Consider the following 18,557-nt stretch of genomic DNA (forward strand, 5'->3'; position numbering starts at 1 on the left):
TCATTGTGTCACATTTTTACATACATAAAAATACAATTTGATCAATTTCACTCCCCAACACCTTTTCCCCTACCCCATGCACTCTCCCCTCCTCTGTCTCTCTCTCTCTCTCTCTCTCTCTCTCTCTCTCTCTGTCTCTCTGTCTCTCTCTCTCTCTCTGGTTCCCTCCCTCTTCTTTAATGGTCACCCTTCTACTTCAAGGCATGCCTTTCTCCCCTAATTTCCCCCTTTCAAAATACAGTAGAATGAAATGAATTACTGCCATCCATCTATTTCCTAAATGTCATCCATCTATTTTCCAAATAGATCTTAAAATATGTTCTCTGAAATCTCAAATACAATGCTGGCCAAAAGCATTACTCCTCTTGTGCTTTCTATCACAAATTACGTTACCTTCATTATCAACACCAACCAAACTACTACTGAGGCAATTATGGATATAAAGTCCAATCATATCTTACTCAGACCAGCCCAAACCACAAATAGGCATGGAATTATTATAGAGTCAGGGACCATTTTGCCCTCATTAGACACGACAACAGAAGTCAGTGAGGAGGCTATTCCACGCTATGCGTTTTGTAGTAGCAAAGCTATTAGAAGAACCCAAGCATCCAACAAAGGGGGTTGGTCAGTAAATAAATTAGGGTATAGCTACATAATGGAATATCTTGCTACTCTTTTTTAAATGATGCTGTAGAATGATGTTTATGACATTGAAAATTGTCTTATTACATTTGGCATAACAAAGTTAGAAAACAGGTCAGATGGTATTATATAACATGTGAAAATCATCCTTATTATATTATCCCAATTATGAATAATAACATAGATTTATAAATAGGAAAATCTAGAAAACGCCTAAAATGGTGTCTGCATAATCATGTTTTTCTCAGAAGTGGAATTGAGGTGGTTTTTGTTTGGAGTAGACTTGATAATAGATATGTAGCACTTTGTATTCAGTAAAAAATTAATATATTGTTTGCAAGTCAATGGTGAACAACGCATCTAACTTATTTCATAGGAAGCCTAGACCTTTAGAGATGAGAAAACAAAGTCTTGTCATCTAGCAAACACTCTTGCTGGAACATGACCAAGTCCATAACCTCCACTGTTTACAATTGTTTTCACCATTTCACTTTATCAAAATTATTGTCCCAATAAGGTGAGTGGTAGTGAGGGAGGTAAAGCAAGTAATAGTCAGCTTTGGCTAGAAACTCAAAGTGCATGTTTAGACTTCAGTTCAAACTGCTGCCTTTTCTAAAAGTTCAGGGCAACATCATCAGCCTGCAGAGTCCTATGGATCCTCCACACCCCAAGGGAAAACCTTTTCCTCCAACAATTCACTGACTTTTTGGCCAGTCTGGGCTCAGCCAATGAGCTCCAGAGGCAGCTGATGGGGAAGTGGCTGCAAGGTGGCATCTGCAGAGATGACAAATACTCACTAATCACCTTCAGAAGAGCCGGCAGTCTGCTGGTGCTGCTGCCTCCGCCGCCGCTTCTGCTTTTTTAGACACAACACCACCACAAATATGATGCTCGAGATGATCAAGAGTCCAAAGGCAGCCAAGTATGTTTGGTCTTTACGAGCCAAGGAGTCCGTCGGAAGAACTAGAAATGACCACACATTTCAATCAGCCAGCAACTCTTTTATAAAAGGATTATATTTGCTGCTGTTTTCTTTATGTGCTTGCCAGCATTTCCCCAGGACTCGAGTGCCCAGGGAGCCAGAGGAGCCAGGAATCTACAATATGGGGCCATAGGAAGCCTCAGGCTCAGGGCCTTGGTAGCTACCTAAGAATCAAGCCAGCATCTCTGAGCTTGGTCTGAGCAGCCTTCCCCTCCCCAAGGTGGGGAAGACACCCGGGGCATGATACAGGGATCTGGGTAAAATATTTGTGCTGAGGCCTTGATTGCATTCATTCAGACAGTGCCCTGCTCCCCCAGTCCCTTGTCATGATCCCCCTGTCCACTGGCATCTCTACATCAGGTTCTAGACTCCTCTCACCTGGAAAAAACGGAACATTCCTCACAGGCCCCCCCACCTCCAGTTTACATTTGTGTGGTCATTTTTCCCATTGAGGTCACAGCAGGCTTCCTCAACATGAATTTTATATACAAGAAAACCGCTGATATTTTTTTCATGCCTGACAAGTCAGGGTCAAAATCAGTTCCCTGGAGGTCAGGACTTAACTTCCTTGCACAGGAACTCCTACATTTCTGGGAAGTTGAAAAATAGATTTGGTGCTAGAAAATTGAGTGGCTCACTTTTTAGGCATCTTGTAGTTAATCCCAAATTGCAAGAAAAAAATAGAACCAGCTGGTCTCCCGTCAGCTTAATACAATTTTTGGCACTTGCCCTGTGCCTGGTACAGTAAGGAGAGAAGTTGTTAGCATTGAGGGCCACATTTAATACCTGTTGAGTATGTCCCAGTTTATTACACTTGAACCTGGTTGGCATCCTAGTAGAGGGGGTTCTACTTTCAATAGGGATACTGCTACCTGTTGGCATTGAAAAAGTTCCTTGGCTCAAGGTCTAACCTATCTCTGATCAACCCATAGAACAGGGACCCAGAGAGACAAACCCTATGTTTCCAAGGCAGTTAGAGCTGGACTAAAACATTTCTGAAGATGGCAGTACCTGGAAAAGTTTGGGCAGCTGTTGAGAAGCTGCAGAATTTTAAGCCACAATAAGGCCATCGTGGCAAGACCCTGCTCTTTGTAAACTGGAGCCACATGGAGGGTCCAAGGTAAGTCTTGAATGGAGAAGCTGGTAGCTATAGGAAGGTATTGAACTTCACCCAGAACTTTGAGAGGCTTCTATCAGGCTAAGAGAGGCTGCAGTTAAAGCCACCAGGATGGGCTGGGTGACCCACCTTTTACTGCACTCTCAGAAGCTGAACTCTCTGAGTGGAAGAAATTAGTACCAGGAGAGGGACCGACACTGTTGTAAAAGTGGTTTGTGGGGACTAGCTCTAGGGGATGTTCCTGAGAGTAAGCCTGGAGGCCAATTATGTTTGAACGAGATACTAGGAGCAAGGAGGCAGCAAATCCAGGGATTGGAACAAAGGGTCAGGTGGGAGTCATCAGAGGGGCCAAAGCAAAGGGCCAGAGCCAGAGAAAGGGCCAAGGCAAACAGAAGGCAGATGGATGGGAAGAGAGGTCAGGCTAAGATCAAACAGTGATGGGAACAGTGTGGGTGCAGATTGCCTTTATTCTGGGAGGGAAGTTTGCAGTTACTGTTCCTCAAAATGAGGTCTCAAATATAGATGTGTACCCTCTGAGGCAAAGCTGGGACTTTGAGACATCAGGCTCCCATTAGTGGGCACTGCTTAGTTTAAGCCCTTCCTCCGACTGGATCAGTTCCTATAGTACATCATGAACATGCCACAAGCATTTCTGTCTTTCTTTGGTGTATCTCTTGCCCTTATGTCAGATTAGCTAATTCTTGTGGTCCTCTCACCCGCTCAGCCTAGGAACTATCTCCAAATTTTTCTAAGCAAGAAGTCACAACTAACTTGAGAGTCTGTCATCTGGAATTCCCTCCCCTCTCCTCACTACACTTATTAAGCCCACTGATCTTTTATGGTATTATAAGGTCTCACCTCTTTGGGAAGGCTTCCCTAACCCCCAAATATCTTGCCTGCCTGTGAGTGCCCTTAAAACAGATTATTGGTTGTTTTAAATTTAGTCATATATTTCCATGTAATATAATTTAGGTTCTGATTCAATCTTTTTAGAATTCTGTTTTCCATATGTTTTCCCACTATGGAGTTCAGATTCTATTGGAAGATCCTCAAGAACAGGGAGGACATCTCATACCTTTTAGTTTCTATCCCATAATAAACAATGTCTAGAAGAGTTCTATATTATTAATGAGTACTATATGTATGTACATTCTGTGTGTGTGTGTGTGTGTGTGTGTGTGTGTGTTAAATCAAAGGAAGAATTCTAAGGTTAGAATTAGAGAAATTTCTGCATTTCCTGCCCAAACCTTCAAAATCCTCCATTCAAGGATAGCCCAAAAGATGGTCAGTTTCAGGGCGAAGCACCTGTTCCTTCAAGTGCACCACAGGTTCACGGGCTCCTGGACTCTGCATCACTCAGATGCATCAGGAGCCCTCCACTTTGATCTTCCCTAGTACTATCATAAAATGGCCTGGTAGGAGGTTTCCTAGCAAGCTGGAAACACTGGCTGATTTGCCTCAAGCATTTGTATATAATACCTGGTGAAAGAAATAGCCTAGGAAAGCAGCTTTACCTGTATTGAAAGGTGGAGACTTAAGTGTCCCTGAGGCTGTGCATACGAAACAGGTGATAGTGACATTGCTCGTGTCATCGGGGAACGGAACGGACAAACTGGCAGAAACGTTGTACAGTTCTGTTTCATTATCCTGAGATATCACCATGACACCATCATGCTCAACAGTTGAGTTTTGGGTTTCTAGAACAAAATATATCCTTAAAGGTGGTGGATGACCTTGACTAGATGAGCAGGTCAAATTTATGCCAGAATCTCCTGTTATATTGGAAAGTGGCCTTATTTCAGGTTCACTGAAGTTAGCTGGAAGCAGAATAGAGATACGAAAAATAGTCTAAATTTAGATACATAAATAAGAAAACAGTCAATAATTAAGTGCCTGATCTGGGAGCTCATTAAGGCATACCTAGAAACCCCAGAGTATCTAAAATATAGGTCTTAGTCCTTGGGGAAGACCATATAATAACCGTTTATTATGGAAGAATGCTTACTTCCTGCATATCCAAATCAAAGGCATACTCTCTGAGAGATGGGACTGAAATGAACTCACCAAAGGTTTAAAATTAAGCTATTACTCCAGGGAGTAGAGTCTTTGTCAGGACACATGGTCTGCTTGTAGGACCCAAGTTTCCCAAGGGGTACATTTCAGGTCATCAGAATAGGAGAGCAGAAAGGGACTGAGCTAAGTCCCACCAGAAACGAACTGACTTCATGGTGTAGACATGCTCTGGGTGTCATTTAGAAACCCTAGTAGTACGGTGGTGAGTGGGTGGGGGCTTTGGATTTAGAAATTCAGAATACTGATTTTTTGGCTCAACTGTCCAATGTCTTCATTATATACTATAGGATGAAGGCCAACTCCATCCACTTATAGGGAAAACACATGATCTAAATACAGGGTTTCTCTTGCCTTTGATTGCCATTCTTGTTCTTATGGCTCATGAGGACCACAGGCACATGGTCCCCAGACCTGACACGTAGGCCTCTGCCTGCTAAATCTCTTGCTCTTCTTCTATAGTTCCTAACTAGTTTTCAAGTTCTACATACTAATTTACAATGTATTGTATTTTTCTAAAATAGCAGTCATTTACATGTCATTTTTCCAGTTTTTGCTATATCAACATACTACTTGAGTATTCTGCTTGTAGTTTATGTGGTCTGTAGAGATAAATTGCTAGACCTTATTTAGTCTAAATAGCAAATGAAATCATAGGTTAAATAAGTGATAGTTCTTCTAATACATGTTGAAATAAAAAACAAAACTGTTTTACAGGTTTTACAACTGAGTCACACCTAAATCACATGCTTCTCCAGTGGTATCTGGTAACACTTTGAAGACATTGATTTAGAACTTATTTAAATGTCCTGAGATCCCTGATGCCTAGTTTGAATCACACAGGGTTGCATGGTCAATTTTTGCCTCTATTTTTATTCTGTGGTTTCAAAATAGGTGCTGATCTTCCTTTACCTGTTTTATCAAGAATTAATCTGGATTCAGTATCTACATTAGAGAAATGAGAACTTATGTTCACACAAAAACCCATAAATGCATGTTTATAACAACTCTATTCATGACAGCCCCAAACTGGAAACAACCCAATGTCTTTCAATAGGTTGAATGGATGAACAATAGAATGGGACTCAGCAGTAAAAAGGAACAAATTTTTGTTACCTGCAACAACTTGGATAAAACTCAAAGGTATTATGCTCAACAAGAGAAGCCAGTCTTAAAAGGTTATGTAATGTATGGCTTCATTTATGTGACACTTTCAAAATGATGAAACTACTGGATGCAAAACTAGATTTATGTATAAAGGAATGTCATAAGGGAAATTGTTTAGGGTGATGGAAATGTTCTGTACCCTGTATATAGTGGTGATTGCAAATCTATACAGAATCTATAAATTAATAGAAGTACAGCAATGTAACAGAAAGTAATGGAACAGAAACCATTAATTTTATGGTATGACAATTTGTTAAAAATCTGTAGTGACATTTAGGTTTTTCAAGGTCTTATGAAAGCATCAGGTTTGTCTCTTTGTGTGTTATGTTTAATTGAGTTATTTCCCTTCCGTCTACTGGGCTTATGGTTGGTGCAGCAGATCATCCATAGCAACCTATAAAAGGTTGAGGCGAAAACCCAAATCAGTCAGCTGTTACTAGAAGTTATAGGCCAAGATTTACTGATTAGGAAAACCTGGATCAAAGGAGCAAATGAATGTAATGATTCCAGGCTGCTCTGGCTAGACACAATAACCCATGATTTTCATTTTGCCACATGTTCAGCAGGCTCTATTTTGTCCCCAAAGAATATTTCTTCTGATTCTTCTTCTGAAGCAAACTATAAAAGTACGTAGGGACTTTCAGTTCCCTACTCCTAGAACCTGTGCTCCCTTTAAATGGACTTCCCAGAAATGACTGTTTTCTGCCTTCTCTCCATGATATCCCTTCCTGGGGCCGAAGGAGCTCCCAACTCCAATGTTTCTCTCCTCATTTGCAATCTTATCTGACAAGGATGAGGATCTGAACACCCATAGTCTACATACCAAACACTGACAGCTCAGAAGTCATCTGGTATAGGTGAACAATTCCTTGGGGTCCTTTGTGATGGACAATACATTGATAGGAGCCCTTGTCCTTGATCTGAACATTGTGAAGTTGCATGGTCCAATTGTCCTGGTCAAAGCTTGTGCGGCCCAGATACTTGGCAGCCACATTGTCAGGTTTTTCGTTGCCTAAATATAGCTCATACAAAACCAACTTTTGCTGGTCCTGCCAAAATATTATAAGCTCCCCCAGACTTATATTTTGAGAGTTTATAAATTGGCAAGGCAAGTGGGCAGTCTCGTTGAAAGAAGCCTGACTCTTGAGGGAGGCAGCATCTGGAAAAGAAGAGGTGGAGATTAGGAAAGGAAGAAGCAAGAGGGAAGAACAACCAACTCCATTTCTTTAAAAAAAATTTTTTTTAGATGTAGATGGACACAATACCTGTATTTATTTATATTTATGTGGTGCTGAGGATCAAATCCAGTGCCTCACATGTGCCAGGCAATCACTCTACCACCGAGCCACAACCCCAGTCCTCCGTTTCTTTTTATATGATATCAGGTGCTATCTCATCAGCAATGATTGAAGAGCTCTTTATTAAGATCTGAAATTCTGCATCCATGCTGGACACCTGGCAATTAGGACTTCTGTTCTTGCTTCACTGTTAACTGAATGTATGGCCTTGTGCAAATTGCAATTTTTATGAGTCTCAGTTTCCTCATCTCTTTAAAGAACTGGGGGTGGAGGGATTAAGTGTTAGAAGAGTCTAGTTGAATGGTTCTGTGAATGTGAATTCCTGAGAGTTAGACAGTTGGTTCAGTTACCTGTTAACCTCCCACAGCCTGAACATTGATTCTTATCACTATAGCTGGAACAGGCTCCATAACTGCTATACCACCCCCAAAGCCCTCCTTGCCCCACCCTATCTCCTTATTTCTTGGTCTACTATGGTGAAAGGATTGCTGATATTGCTAGTCAGCTTGCTATTTCTCCTTTTATTAAGCTTCATTAGTTGGGGGTCACATTGAGTAATATCTTTGAAAATTCAAACAGTTCCCTTTGTAGACCTCCCACCATGACCAGCTCTCCCCAGGACAGAAACAGTTTGACTCATATAGTTAGCCAAGGTATCTATGCTCAGTGACCTCTCCAAGTTCTTTCAGGGACCAGAAAGAGAACTGGGTGAAATGGGGGTAGTTTGGGGTTTGTGATGGTCAGAGACCATTTAAGGCACATGCATGAAATGCTGGGAGTGAATGACAGGTGGGAAGGTGAGAATGTGTTTTAGGAGTACTAGGGAAATCCCAGGTGACACAGACCTGTTGTTCCCAGGTTACACTTCTCCTGGAAACTCACAATCCACAGGGGATGTGCTGAGAGAGCAGGGAAAGGCTTTGGTCTCCCCAGGACATAGACATATTGGTATATGGGGAGGGATTTGTATCACCCAACTCCTTAAATGTGATTGATCACAGGTTTTGTAGGGTCTTTCTGGGTCACAGAACTACTTGAGACTTGGCAAAGAAGTAGTGGGAGAAGGTAAGTGCAGGGCAGGAGACCTGCTTAGATGATACCAGGTTAGGTGCTGCCTTGGGGAGGAAGTCAGATTGGGTTCTGAATGAAGAGTCATCGTTCAGGATTTCAGCAAAGGGACGGTGACATTAAGGCAGAAATTTTGCATTATGGCCTATTACATTACTCTCACTAGAACTTTGTGAAGGAGGGGATACCTACATGGGTACTCAGAACAGTGAAAACATGATCTAAGCAAGAGTGACTGTATTTGGTGATTACATGCAAAGCAAACCTGGATCTTGTGTGGCACCTTTGCTGAGCTCTTACTAATGATGCAACAGTGCCACCTACTGTAAAAGCTTCCAGCACTGTCTCTGGGGAATACATTCTGATTTTGGTATAATTTGCTATATGACAAAGGGCAGATGACCCAGTTGCAACTTTTAACATTGGTCAATTTTATGTTGTGCCTCAGCTATTGATTGTGCCTTCAGACTTGGGAAGGACCTCATCCATAGTTTCTTGTATCTTGATTTACAGAGTTTTCTCCAACAGATCCCTACACACAGTACTTTTTTCTCCTTCTCACTTATTCTGTCCACTCACAGACTAGTCCAACTTTTCTGCTGCAATCCTTTTTCCAAAAGATTATACAGGGCGTTCTCTTCTCCCCATCCAATTGCTCCCCTCTTCGCCTATCAACCGAAAGAGTGATCTATGGACCAGGCCATTGGCATTGTGTTGGGCCTGGTCAGAAGTGCAGAACCTCTGTCCCCACCAGAGAGCTCTGGGTCAGAATCTGCATCATAACAAAAACTCCCATTTGAGAAGCTGCTGTAGATGTTCTCTGTTTCCATCTCCAGAGTGGATCAGAGAAGAAGACAGGGCAGATTTACTTCTATCTATTCCTCCTCAAATCCCCTCTCCACACCATGGGGGTGGAAATCACTCTGGTCCATTCTGAGTGGAACTGGAAATATTTCATAGGTTCCACTCTGCAGCTCCTCACCCACCACTTGATTTCATGATATCACTCGGAGCTAGGCATAAGGCCTCTTGCTAACCCCCTCCTGATCATATGGAGAAGATATGACGTCAAGGTCTGTGTTCCCTAAGTAGCTTCAGGCGTCCACTATTAGGACCCCAGAGCATAGGTCCTCTAGCAGCTGGACCCACTGGGACTCCACTGGTGGAAAGCATTGAGAATCTCACCCTTCTTCAGCACTTGGGTGAGAGAGATGGTCTAGCCATAACTGATTGCTGTGAGGATGTCAGGAGCTAGGGGATCAGGAACTCAGCGGGACATCTCCCTGACCCGCAGTTTGTTCCCTAGGACACTTAAGGACCTTCTCAGCAATATACTGTTTGAATGACACACAAACCCCATAGTCTGCTAATGTCAGTTCACCCATGGGGACTTCAGTCTTCCTGGCCATCAGACCAAACGTAGGTGACACATTCAAGGGTCCTCTCGATGTTTTTCTGTACTCATGAATTTCTCTTCATTTCCTAAACTTCTTCCAAAGCTTTATTAGGCCCTCTGGAAACTGCATACCACTGTAATATATTCTTCTATATCCTTAACTTCTTTAGTAAACATTTTCTCCTACGTTCTGTTATTGGGATCTGGTCCTACCCAACGGAAGCCATTTGTCTCCTAACCACAGCTTGTTTTTTTTTTTTTTTTCACTTCACAGGGACTTTGAGCAACAACCTCCCAATTTGGAGTTGTTCTTCTCTTATTATCATCCTCCACTAATCATTCTCACTAGACCCTTGCTCAGTGAGGATTTGGGCATCACACACAAGGTCTTTCTCACCAATTCTTGCCATAAACTTGGTGCTTTCATCATGGATGTGTCCACCAACAAAGTTCTTTCACCTTGCCAACCCCATAGGTTTCCATCCACAGAATCTTTCAGCAGCCCCTACTCCCATGATATAACCCTGAATCTCATCATCTGTAGCAGCTCCACTCCTAGAGTTCTCCCCTTCGTATACAGGAGAACAGGGAGGACCTGTCCACAACCTCCTCTTCCTCTGGGCATTACTATCGCTTTCTCCCTCTTCATCCAGACCTAAGTTTATCCAGTCTAGATCCGCTCCTGTAGCACTTTCCAAAAGAACCTTCCAAGGTGATGGAAATGTTCTTTCCCTGGCTGAAACAATGCAGTAACTACCAGCCACTGCAACTTTTAAGCACTTGCTATGTTGCTAATGTGACTGAGAAACTGGATTTATTTATTTATTTATTTTGCAGCACCGGAGAGAGAAACTGAATTTTTAACCTTACTTAATTTTAACTAATGGGCATTTAAATAAGCACATATGGCTAGTGGCTATCATGTTGGACAGCACAACAATGTTTTTTCAATGATTCCTTGCCAGCAATTAATAAATGTGTCCCTTTATTAAAATTCATACTGAGGATACTCTATTTTCAGTCTACCTATCTGTTCTCACAATCAAGTGGTTGAGCCCTCCTGAAGGAAATGATTTCATTGTACCGACTGCTGACATTGCAAATCTGTGGAGTCCAGACTCATTAAAATGACCCCCAGGCTCACCACTCTGCCCACTGGCCTGTTCCTTCTTACAGCAGTTACTTCGAACACTTCCTCTCTGCTCCTGTTTTTAGTTTCTTTTTGCCTTATAGTCAAACTCCTTGAAAAAGTGAACAGAAATATTTGCCTTTACTCCCCACATCTCTACTGAAACTTTCCCAACATAGGTGCCAGTGACTTCCCATCAATGCCAAGCCCAGTACTCTTTTCTGACCTCAGTCCATTTGATGACTCTGCTGAATGTTTAACACTGTTGGGGGCATTTCTCCTTGAAACTCTCTCTTCTTCCCAATCTCCAACTTCCTGGTTCAAATGCCTGTTGGAGTTCTCACTTTTTCTCCTCTCTTCCCGTGGATTCAAGTGCCAAGTGTAAGTTAATAATTCATAGATGTTTATCTCCAGCCCATGACTGTTGCTAGAGTTCCAGTTGCCCATCTCTGACTGCCTGCTGGATACCTTCTTTTAGATTACAACAGATATTCTTCCTCCCTTCAACTCTTCCTCTCCTCCACCTCAATGCATGGTTTCCTCACCCACTGATGTCCATAATTGCTGAGGGCCATTGTCAGGTAGGAATGACGCTTCAAAATATCCTTGCCAGCGTACCCCATGTTAAATGGACTTGCTTTGGAAATTTGCTTCGACCTTGCTTGTGTGTTTGAGAAAGGTGACCCTGCTCAATGACCAGGGTGGATCCAGGATTAGGGTGTATCCTGCAGGAAGTATCCCTGTCCTTGGGTTTAGGGCGTGACAATAGGAGTTTTAGGAAAGTTGGAGGTTGAAGATTATTCCTGCTGGGAGTAGGGCGTGCCTGCTGCCTGAGTTCCCCGCTGAGTTCTTGTGGAGAGAAAGTATTTTAGGACGTGAATTGTGCGAGAGATTGGGATTGCCCCTGAACCTGTGTGGAGGCGGTGTGAGATCGGGAATAAAGAATTGCTGTTTGAACCTACAAAGCTGTGTGGTGGCTCGTGATTCTGTGCCAAGCCGAGACATTGGCATTTGGCACATAATAATCTGAAGAATGTGTAGAAAATACCCAAGAGAAGGTCTGCACAGGTGTGGCTGAGAAGATCTAGAAGTACTACAGCCTGAGCTGAACTTTAATATGCTATGGGAAGGGTGGCGGCTCTGTATGAAGCAAAGAGAAGGAACCCATCAGAGGAACAGGATTATGTGTTCATCTGGGGACCTTGGGGACATTATCTTTTAAATGTCTCTCTAAGACATCCTCTGTTATAGGCCATGAATGGTTTTCTAGGCATTTTCATGACCCAGATAGTATTTCTGGTAAAAAGAGCCTTGCTTTGATTTCATGCTCACCCACGTTCAATTACATAGAAAAACACATTAAATGCATAATTATGTAGAGTTATATATCATCATATAGAATATTTATAATTATTTTATAAAATACATACATATGCCATGTTACATGAAATATTATTTACTAAGTATATGAAGTTCAATATAACATGTAAAACACATCACTGTATGATGAAAAACCCAGTTCCTTGGAAGCACATGCCATCAGACAGTACCACCCACTGTCTCTCATTTCTATTGTTACTCATCTTTCTTTCATGTGCCCCTTAATTTATTGAAGGACCTGACTTGTTCTTGCCAATTGCTTCCTAACTGATCTCCCTGCTTCCATTTTTGCCCTAAGTCTAGCTTCTCAAGCCAAGATAACCCTTTAAAAACTTATTTCTGGCTGGGTGTGGTGGCATATGCCTATAAATCCCAGGTACTCAGGTAGCTGAGGAAAGAGAATTACAAGTTCAAGGACATCCTCTTAGTGAGGCCCTGTCTCAAAATGAAAATAAATAAAAACAGCTAGCAGTGTAACTCAGTGTTAGAGTGCCCATGGTATCAATCTCCAGTATCAAAAAAAAAAAAAAACCCAACACAATATATCTGTACCTATATCGATCTCTGTGCCTATGTATATGGACACATATACATACATACATATAAGCATAATTGTTCAAAAGCCTCTGGTGACTTTCCATCCCACTGAAAATTAAATCCAAATCCCTTCCCATCGCACTGAGGACAATCTCCCAAGTCCTTCCCATAGCCTACAGGGCCTCATACAGTCTGGCCTCTGGTGCTTTGCAGACCTGTTCCCTCACTAACTCTGCCCTGGCCACACAGGCTTCATTGACAATCCTCCAGAGGTCAGACACACTCTGTCTCAGGTCTTCTAGGATTGTTTCCTGTGTCTCAAGGTTGTTCCTTCCTTTTCTGTAGGCCTCTTATCAAATGTCACCATATGGGATGATTTCTCTGAACGTCTTTTGAAGACAGTATCAATGTCACTGTTCCTTGGGATAATTCATTCTTTTTATCAGGGTACTTATGATGGGGTCTGTTTGGCTATCATCTGTTTCTCCCAAGGAGTTCAAAGAACCTATGTGTGTCCCAGCCAATGGCCGACAGCAACAAAAGATTCTTTTAAAATCCTACTGCTCACAATTACATATCATAAATAAAATTACCATATATAAAAGCAAACAAACCTCCGTGTGGTTTTCCAGGCCTAACCATAGGCCATTAGAAAGGCTGATCTGATGGTCCTCAGGGGAAAGCTGCCCCTCCCACACCAGGCTCGGTGCCTTGCCGCTGCGACCTCTGAAGGGAGCTGCAGCCAGGGTCTTAGTTGGACAGTCTTGCTCTTTCACATAGTGGCACTCCTAGCCCAGGCATTTATTCCTGGGTTTCTTTATCTAAGGCTTTGGACAGAGGCCGTCTTTAGGTGCCTCTACTAAGGCCTCCTCACAGTGGGGAGGAGGGGGAACCTCCAAGACATTTTCCCCACTCTGACTCAATACCCAGGAATTTTCCACTCCTGGCTTCCCCCATCATCTTCCATCTTCCTCTTTTGGTTTTCCCCACCCTTGAGTCCCTTGCCTCCCATCGGTAAAACTGTCAGATCCTTTGGTTTGGGGCCCTCTCAACAGTGAGATGACACCCATGTCCGTCCCCCTGATCCCTGACTGGTGTACCCTTCTATGGGGGAAATGAAAGAGGGGAAATCAGCCCTTTCTTTAATGTAGCCTCTTGCTTCACCATCACAGTAAGAGATTCAAAACTCAACTCTTTCATTCTCCTCTGGCTGATATAATCAGCTGCTCTGACACCTAACAAGCTCCTTTCTCTCCCAGCTCAGCCCACACTTGACATTGTCATTAGAATAAGCTCCATGAAAGCAGGGAATTTGTCCTTTTTCCTCTCTGTGGCATTTCAAGTGTCTACAACTCTTCCTTACAAATATTAAGCACTTAGTAAATACTTATTGAAGAAATTAATGAAAATATCTCAATAACAATCAGGGAGATGCAATTTAAACCTCAATGAGATAACATTGCTTTTGCCTAATTGATAGGTCATATTTAAAAACATTGGTAAGACCCACTGTTCAAAAAAGTGTGGAGAAATGGGTTCTCTTATGCATTGTTGGTAAAACTGATAAAGTGTGTTGGAGGTCAAATGGTAATATGTAAGAAGATTAATGATAGATTGGAGCTGGGGATATAGCTCAGTTGGTAGAGTGTTTGACTCGCATGCACAAGGCCCTGGGTTCAATCCCCAGCACCATAAAAAATAAAAATAAACAAACAAATGGATACAAGTTAAAAAAAATCAATGATAGACTAAAGGCTTGACTTAGCAATTCAATTTCTAGGAATTCATTTTACAAAAAGATACATATGCACATAACTAGATGTATACAGATATGTGTTTATAAGAACACACTTGCAGTAAGTTAAATGGCTTAATAAATAATGATACATCCATACAATAGAATTCCACATGATTCTGAAACAGGATGCCAAAGTCACTATGCCATCATAGTTAAGAGTGTGGATTCTGGGCAGCATGAGTTCAGTCTCTGTTCAACTACTTATTTCCTCTGTTACCTTGGGCAAATTACTTCACTCCTCTATTTCTCAGTTTGCTCTTCCAAAAAACAGAAACAATCAAGGGTCCCTGCATCCAAGGGTTGTTTTAAGGATTAAATGAGTTAGTATTTGAGTTAGTAGTAACCTTTGATAATCATTCTTTAAGAGTTACTTATTTTTAAGTTGATCTCATAAATTTTGAGAGTGAAAAAGTGCTGGCTAGAGGCTAGGCAAAATAGAGGGAAGGAAGGATAAGGAAAGGTTGGTCAAGGAGTACCAGGTCACAGTTTGATAGGGAGATAAGCTCTGGTATTCTGTTGCACAGTAGGGTGACTATAAATAATGTAAATATACTGTACATTTTTATACAGGTAGGAGAAAAGATGGTGAATGTTTTCACTATAAAGTTTAAATGATGAATTTTTTAGAAGATTGATATTTTTACCCTGATGTGAACATTACATATGTATAATGTATTGAAGCAGCATATGGTATTCTATAATTTTTGTATGTCAGTTAAAACTTTTTAGTTATTTAATTTTAGTTTTTAACTTTATTTTTAATATTATTATTATAGATAGGAAACAATGTCCATGGACACCAAATTCATAATTTTTAGTTAAATTTACTCTGAAAGATTTAAAATGTGTATGCTTAGAATTCTGTGAGAAATATGAAGTAGTGTATTATAAAATATAAAAATTTATAAAACATTGAAAGAGAATATAAAAATATGTTTATGAATGTGTTAGCAATTTTGGAAGTTAAAAATACAGATTAAGAACAAAACCAAACAGAATAAACTCTAGATTAAATACAATTAAAAAAGAAATTTATGAATTGGAAGATTGTACTGAGAAATTCACCCAAAGGGAAATAGAAAGATTAAAAAAAAAGAAGAAAGAAAGAATAGATTGAATCATGAAGAATTAATCTGAGCTCTAATAGTTTTTAGAAGAAGAAAATTGAAGAAATAGTAAATAAGTGATATTGGAAGAGACAGAAGTTGTGAATCTATAAAACTGCAGAATGGCATGAGTCCTCAGATCAAAAGTGCATTTTTTAAGTACCAAACAAGTAAGGAGGTAAGACCCTCCTTACTGTGTAATGTACATATATTTCAAAAGACCCTGAAATAGTGGCAATAGAGTGAAAATAAATCTATACTTAGAAACATTGTAGTGAGCCTGATAAACACAAAGTATGTATGTATGTATGTATGTGTATATATATATATATATATACACACACACACACAAATATATATATTTATTTATTTATTTTACCAAACTTATAAATCAAATAGAGTAAAAGTGATTCTTTTAAGAATGAAGGAAGAATATTTATAAAACAATGATCATGATCCTAAAATCTCTTTAAGTAACCATGAAAAAAGATAATGGGCTAATACACCCAAATGAATAAAACCCACACCCACACAAAAAAATAAAGCAAAGTTAACATTTTAATTAAAAAAAAACTATTGCAGTGGACTGGAGCTGGAGCTCAGTGGTAAATCACTTGCCTCACACGTGTGAGGCACTGCGTTTGACCCTTGGCACTACATAAAAATAAATTAGTAAACAAAGATTGTGCCCATCTACAACTAAAAAAAAAATTAAAAAGACTATTGCAATTTCAAACATTATAAAAATGAAGAGTACGTAGAAACTTGAGAAAGTATGTATGAAACAATACTGAACAAAACATATTCATGGATTTACACATATATGGTGATTGCAATTATATATAATTATTTTTACTCTGATTTTTTCCCTAATAAAGACCATAAAAGTTACAATTAAATAATGGGGGGGTATTTAAATAGTTTTTAATAGAGACATCTACCTATCTAGGAAGAGGGAATGAAAGAAAGAGTAATAATTGACATAAGAATGTGCAAGGGCTCTTAGAATATATGGAAAATGTTTGACTAATTTTGAGGTCCCAGAATCTGGTCTTATAGCTTGGAAATGTAAAAAGGAATACCTCTGTAGGATAGATCAACTACAAAGGTAAGATCTTGGCCATAAAGGAAGGGCTACAAGTGTTTTCATTTTCATTGTTAAAAAATTAAAATGAAGTCATCCATGCCAAAATTCCACACCACCAAACCAGAACTAACTTGTTGTCTGACTTTCCAAGAAATCAGGAGAATGAGAGGCATCCAAATGTCTCATATAGGCCAATCAGCATGACAGTGAAGTTCCCTCTCCTTAATTCATACATCATTTAATCATTACAAAAAATAATCGGATGTTAACCAATTGTTCATTTTCTATTGTTCTGACTCCTTGCCCCCACCTTTCAAGGAAAGTAACTTTGACCAATCTGCTCTTTGTTTCTGCTTGCTTTGGCCCTTCTCCAAAAACCTCTTTTGCTCAGCTCCTCAGAGAACCTAACTCTATTTTATGGAATCATGTGTTGTTGGATTCTAGAGTTACAAAATAAAACGAATTAATATCTTTAAATTGTTGTAAAGTTGACCATAAATCTCAATAAAATTGAGGGAGCCCAAATCCCAGCTTATATGTTAAGAAAGTGGTATTAAGATTCTTTCTCTCACAAAGGAAAAATGAACCAGAGTCTCAAACTCTGGCTCTTTCTCAAGGAGTCTGCCAGCATTGGTGCCTTTCTCTTCTCTGCCAGTTTTATTCTTCCTCTCAAACAATGCAACCTGCATCCTATTTGGCAACCATCTTCCTTTAATGTGTATTAATCCTTCTTAATGTGGATTAACTTGCCTGGCAGTTCATTCATCCTCTCTGGAAACTACTAAAAACAGTCTATTAAATTGATCAACTAATTTGGAGGTAAGATACTCCTTACTGTGTAATGTACATATATTTCAAATGGTCCTGAAATAGTGGTTTGACACAAGGGAGTGTTTCCAGTACAGTCATTAGGCTCTGGGCCAATTCTGTAGGAAGAGTAAGTCTGAACAGGTAATTTGCTTCCAGGGCCTGGTTTTAGTGACCACCATCTACAACAGCAGGACATGGGAATCCAACCTAACCATAGAAATGTTATCTTCACACAACCATCCACACAAGAACCTGCGAAAATCCAGGGGGCAGCAAACAGTAGACCTTTCCATAGGTTGTGAATGAAAGTTTGAACCAACTTTATGAAAATAAATAAAACATAAAAAAGATTCCAACTACCACTCCAGGTACACTAATTGAACCAGAGGTGTAACTCAAGAGAAATGAGAAGCTCTAGGACCAAGAGAAACCCCAGACAAAAGGAGAGTAACTGTCAAAAGCCAAACTGGGCCAGAAGTGGTGTAGAGTGCTCCTCTAGTTCCAGCTATAGGATTGAGGCAGAAGAATTGCTTGAGCCCAGGAGTTTGTAGCCAGCTTGGGCAACATAGAGAGACCCTGTATCTTAAAAATAAAGAAAAGTTAAACTGCAAAGATACTTCCCCAAGATGTTCAATCTACTTATTTTCCAAAACCACACTGGTTCCAGGTTAAATGTGTTATGCAGATACCAGAATAGAAGCAGAGGTTAGCAGTGGCACCTAGCAATCCCTTTAGCTTTATAAATACAAATCACAAATCATAACCCGATTCTACAAGGCCATGGCTGCCCCGTCCTACTCGTTTCGGTCTTACACTCTCATCTAATTTTAACTTCAAGAGCAGGGTTGGCAAATAAAGTGTCAATTTCTATGACACGGGAGAATATGCAATTGGGGACAAAATAGTTTCACTGTAGTGTTTAATCTTTGTCATCAAATGAATTATTCAGCCCTGCATTTTTGCTGTG

General features: G+C 40.4%; 1 protein-coding gene across 4 annotated transcripts in view; it reads right to left on the reverse strand.

Annotated features, from left to right (window-relative positions):
* Window positions 1-18,557, reverse strand: part of Cd86 (CD86 molecule) — a 70,634-nt gene that overhangs the window by 10,849 nt on the left and 41,228 nt on the right. For 3 of the 4 annotated variants that reach the window (XM_013359696.4, XM_040270276.2, XM_078044132.1), the window contains exons 3-5: window positions 6,805-7,140; window positions 4,259-4,561; window positions 1,450-1,608 (exon numbers count right to left, since the gene is read on the reverse strand). In XM_013359696.4, coding sequence (XP_013215150.2) covers window positions 1,450-1,608; window positions 4,259-4,561; window positions 6,805-7,140 — 798 coding nt within the window. Of the gene's footprint in view, window positions 1-1,442; window positions 1,609-4,258; window positions 4,562-6,804; window positions 7,141-18,557 lie in introns of all 4 variants that reach the window. The other variant, XM_078044131.1, reaches the window with a different exon arrangement.

Source organism: Ictidomys tridecemlineatus, chromosome 3, assembly GCF_052094955.1.
Source record: "Ictidomys tridecemlineatus isolate mIctTri1 chromosome 3, mIctTri1.hap1, whole genome shotgun sequence".
NCBI classification, from domain to species: Eukaryota; Metazoa; Chordata; class Mammalia; order Rodentia; family Sciuridae; genus Ictidomys; species Ictidomys tridecemlineatus.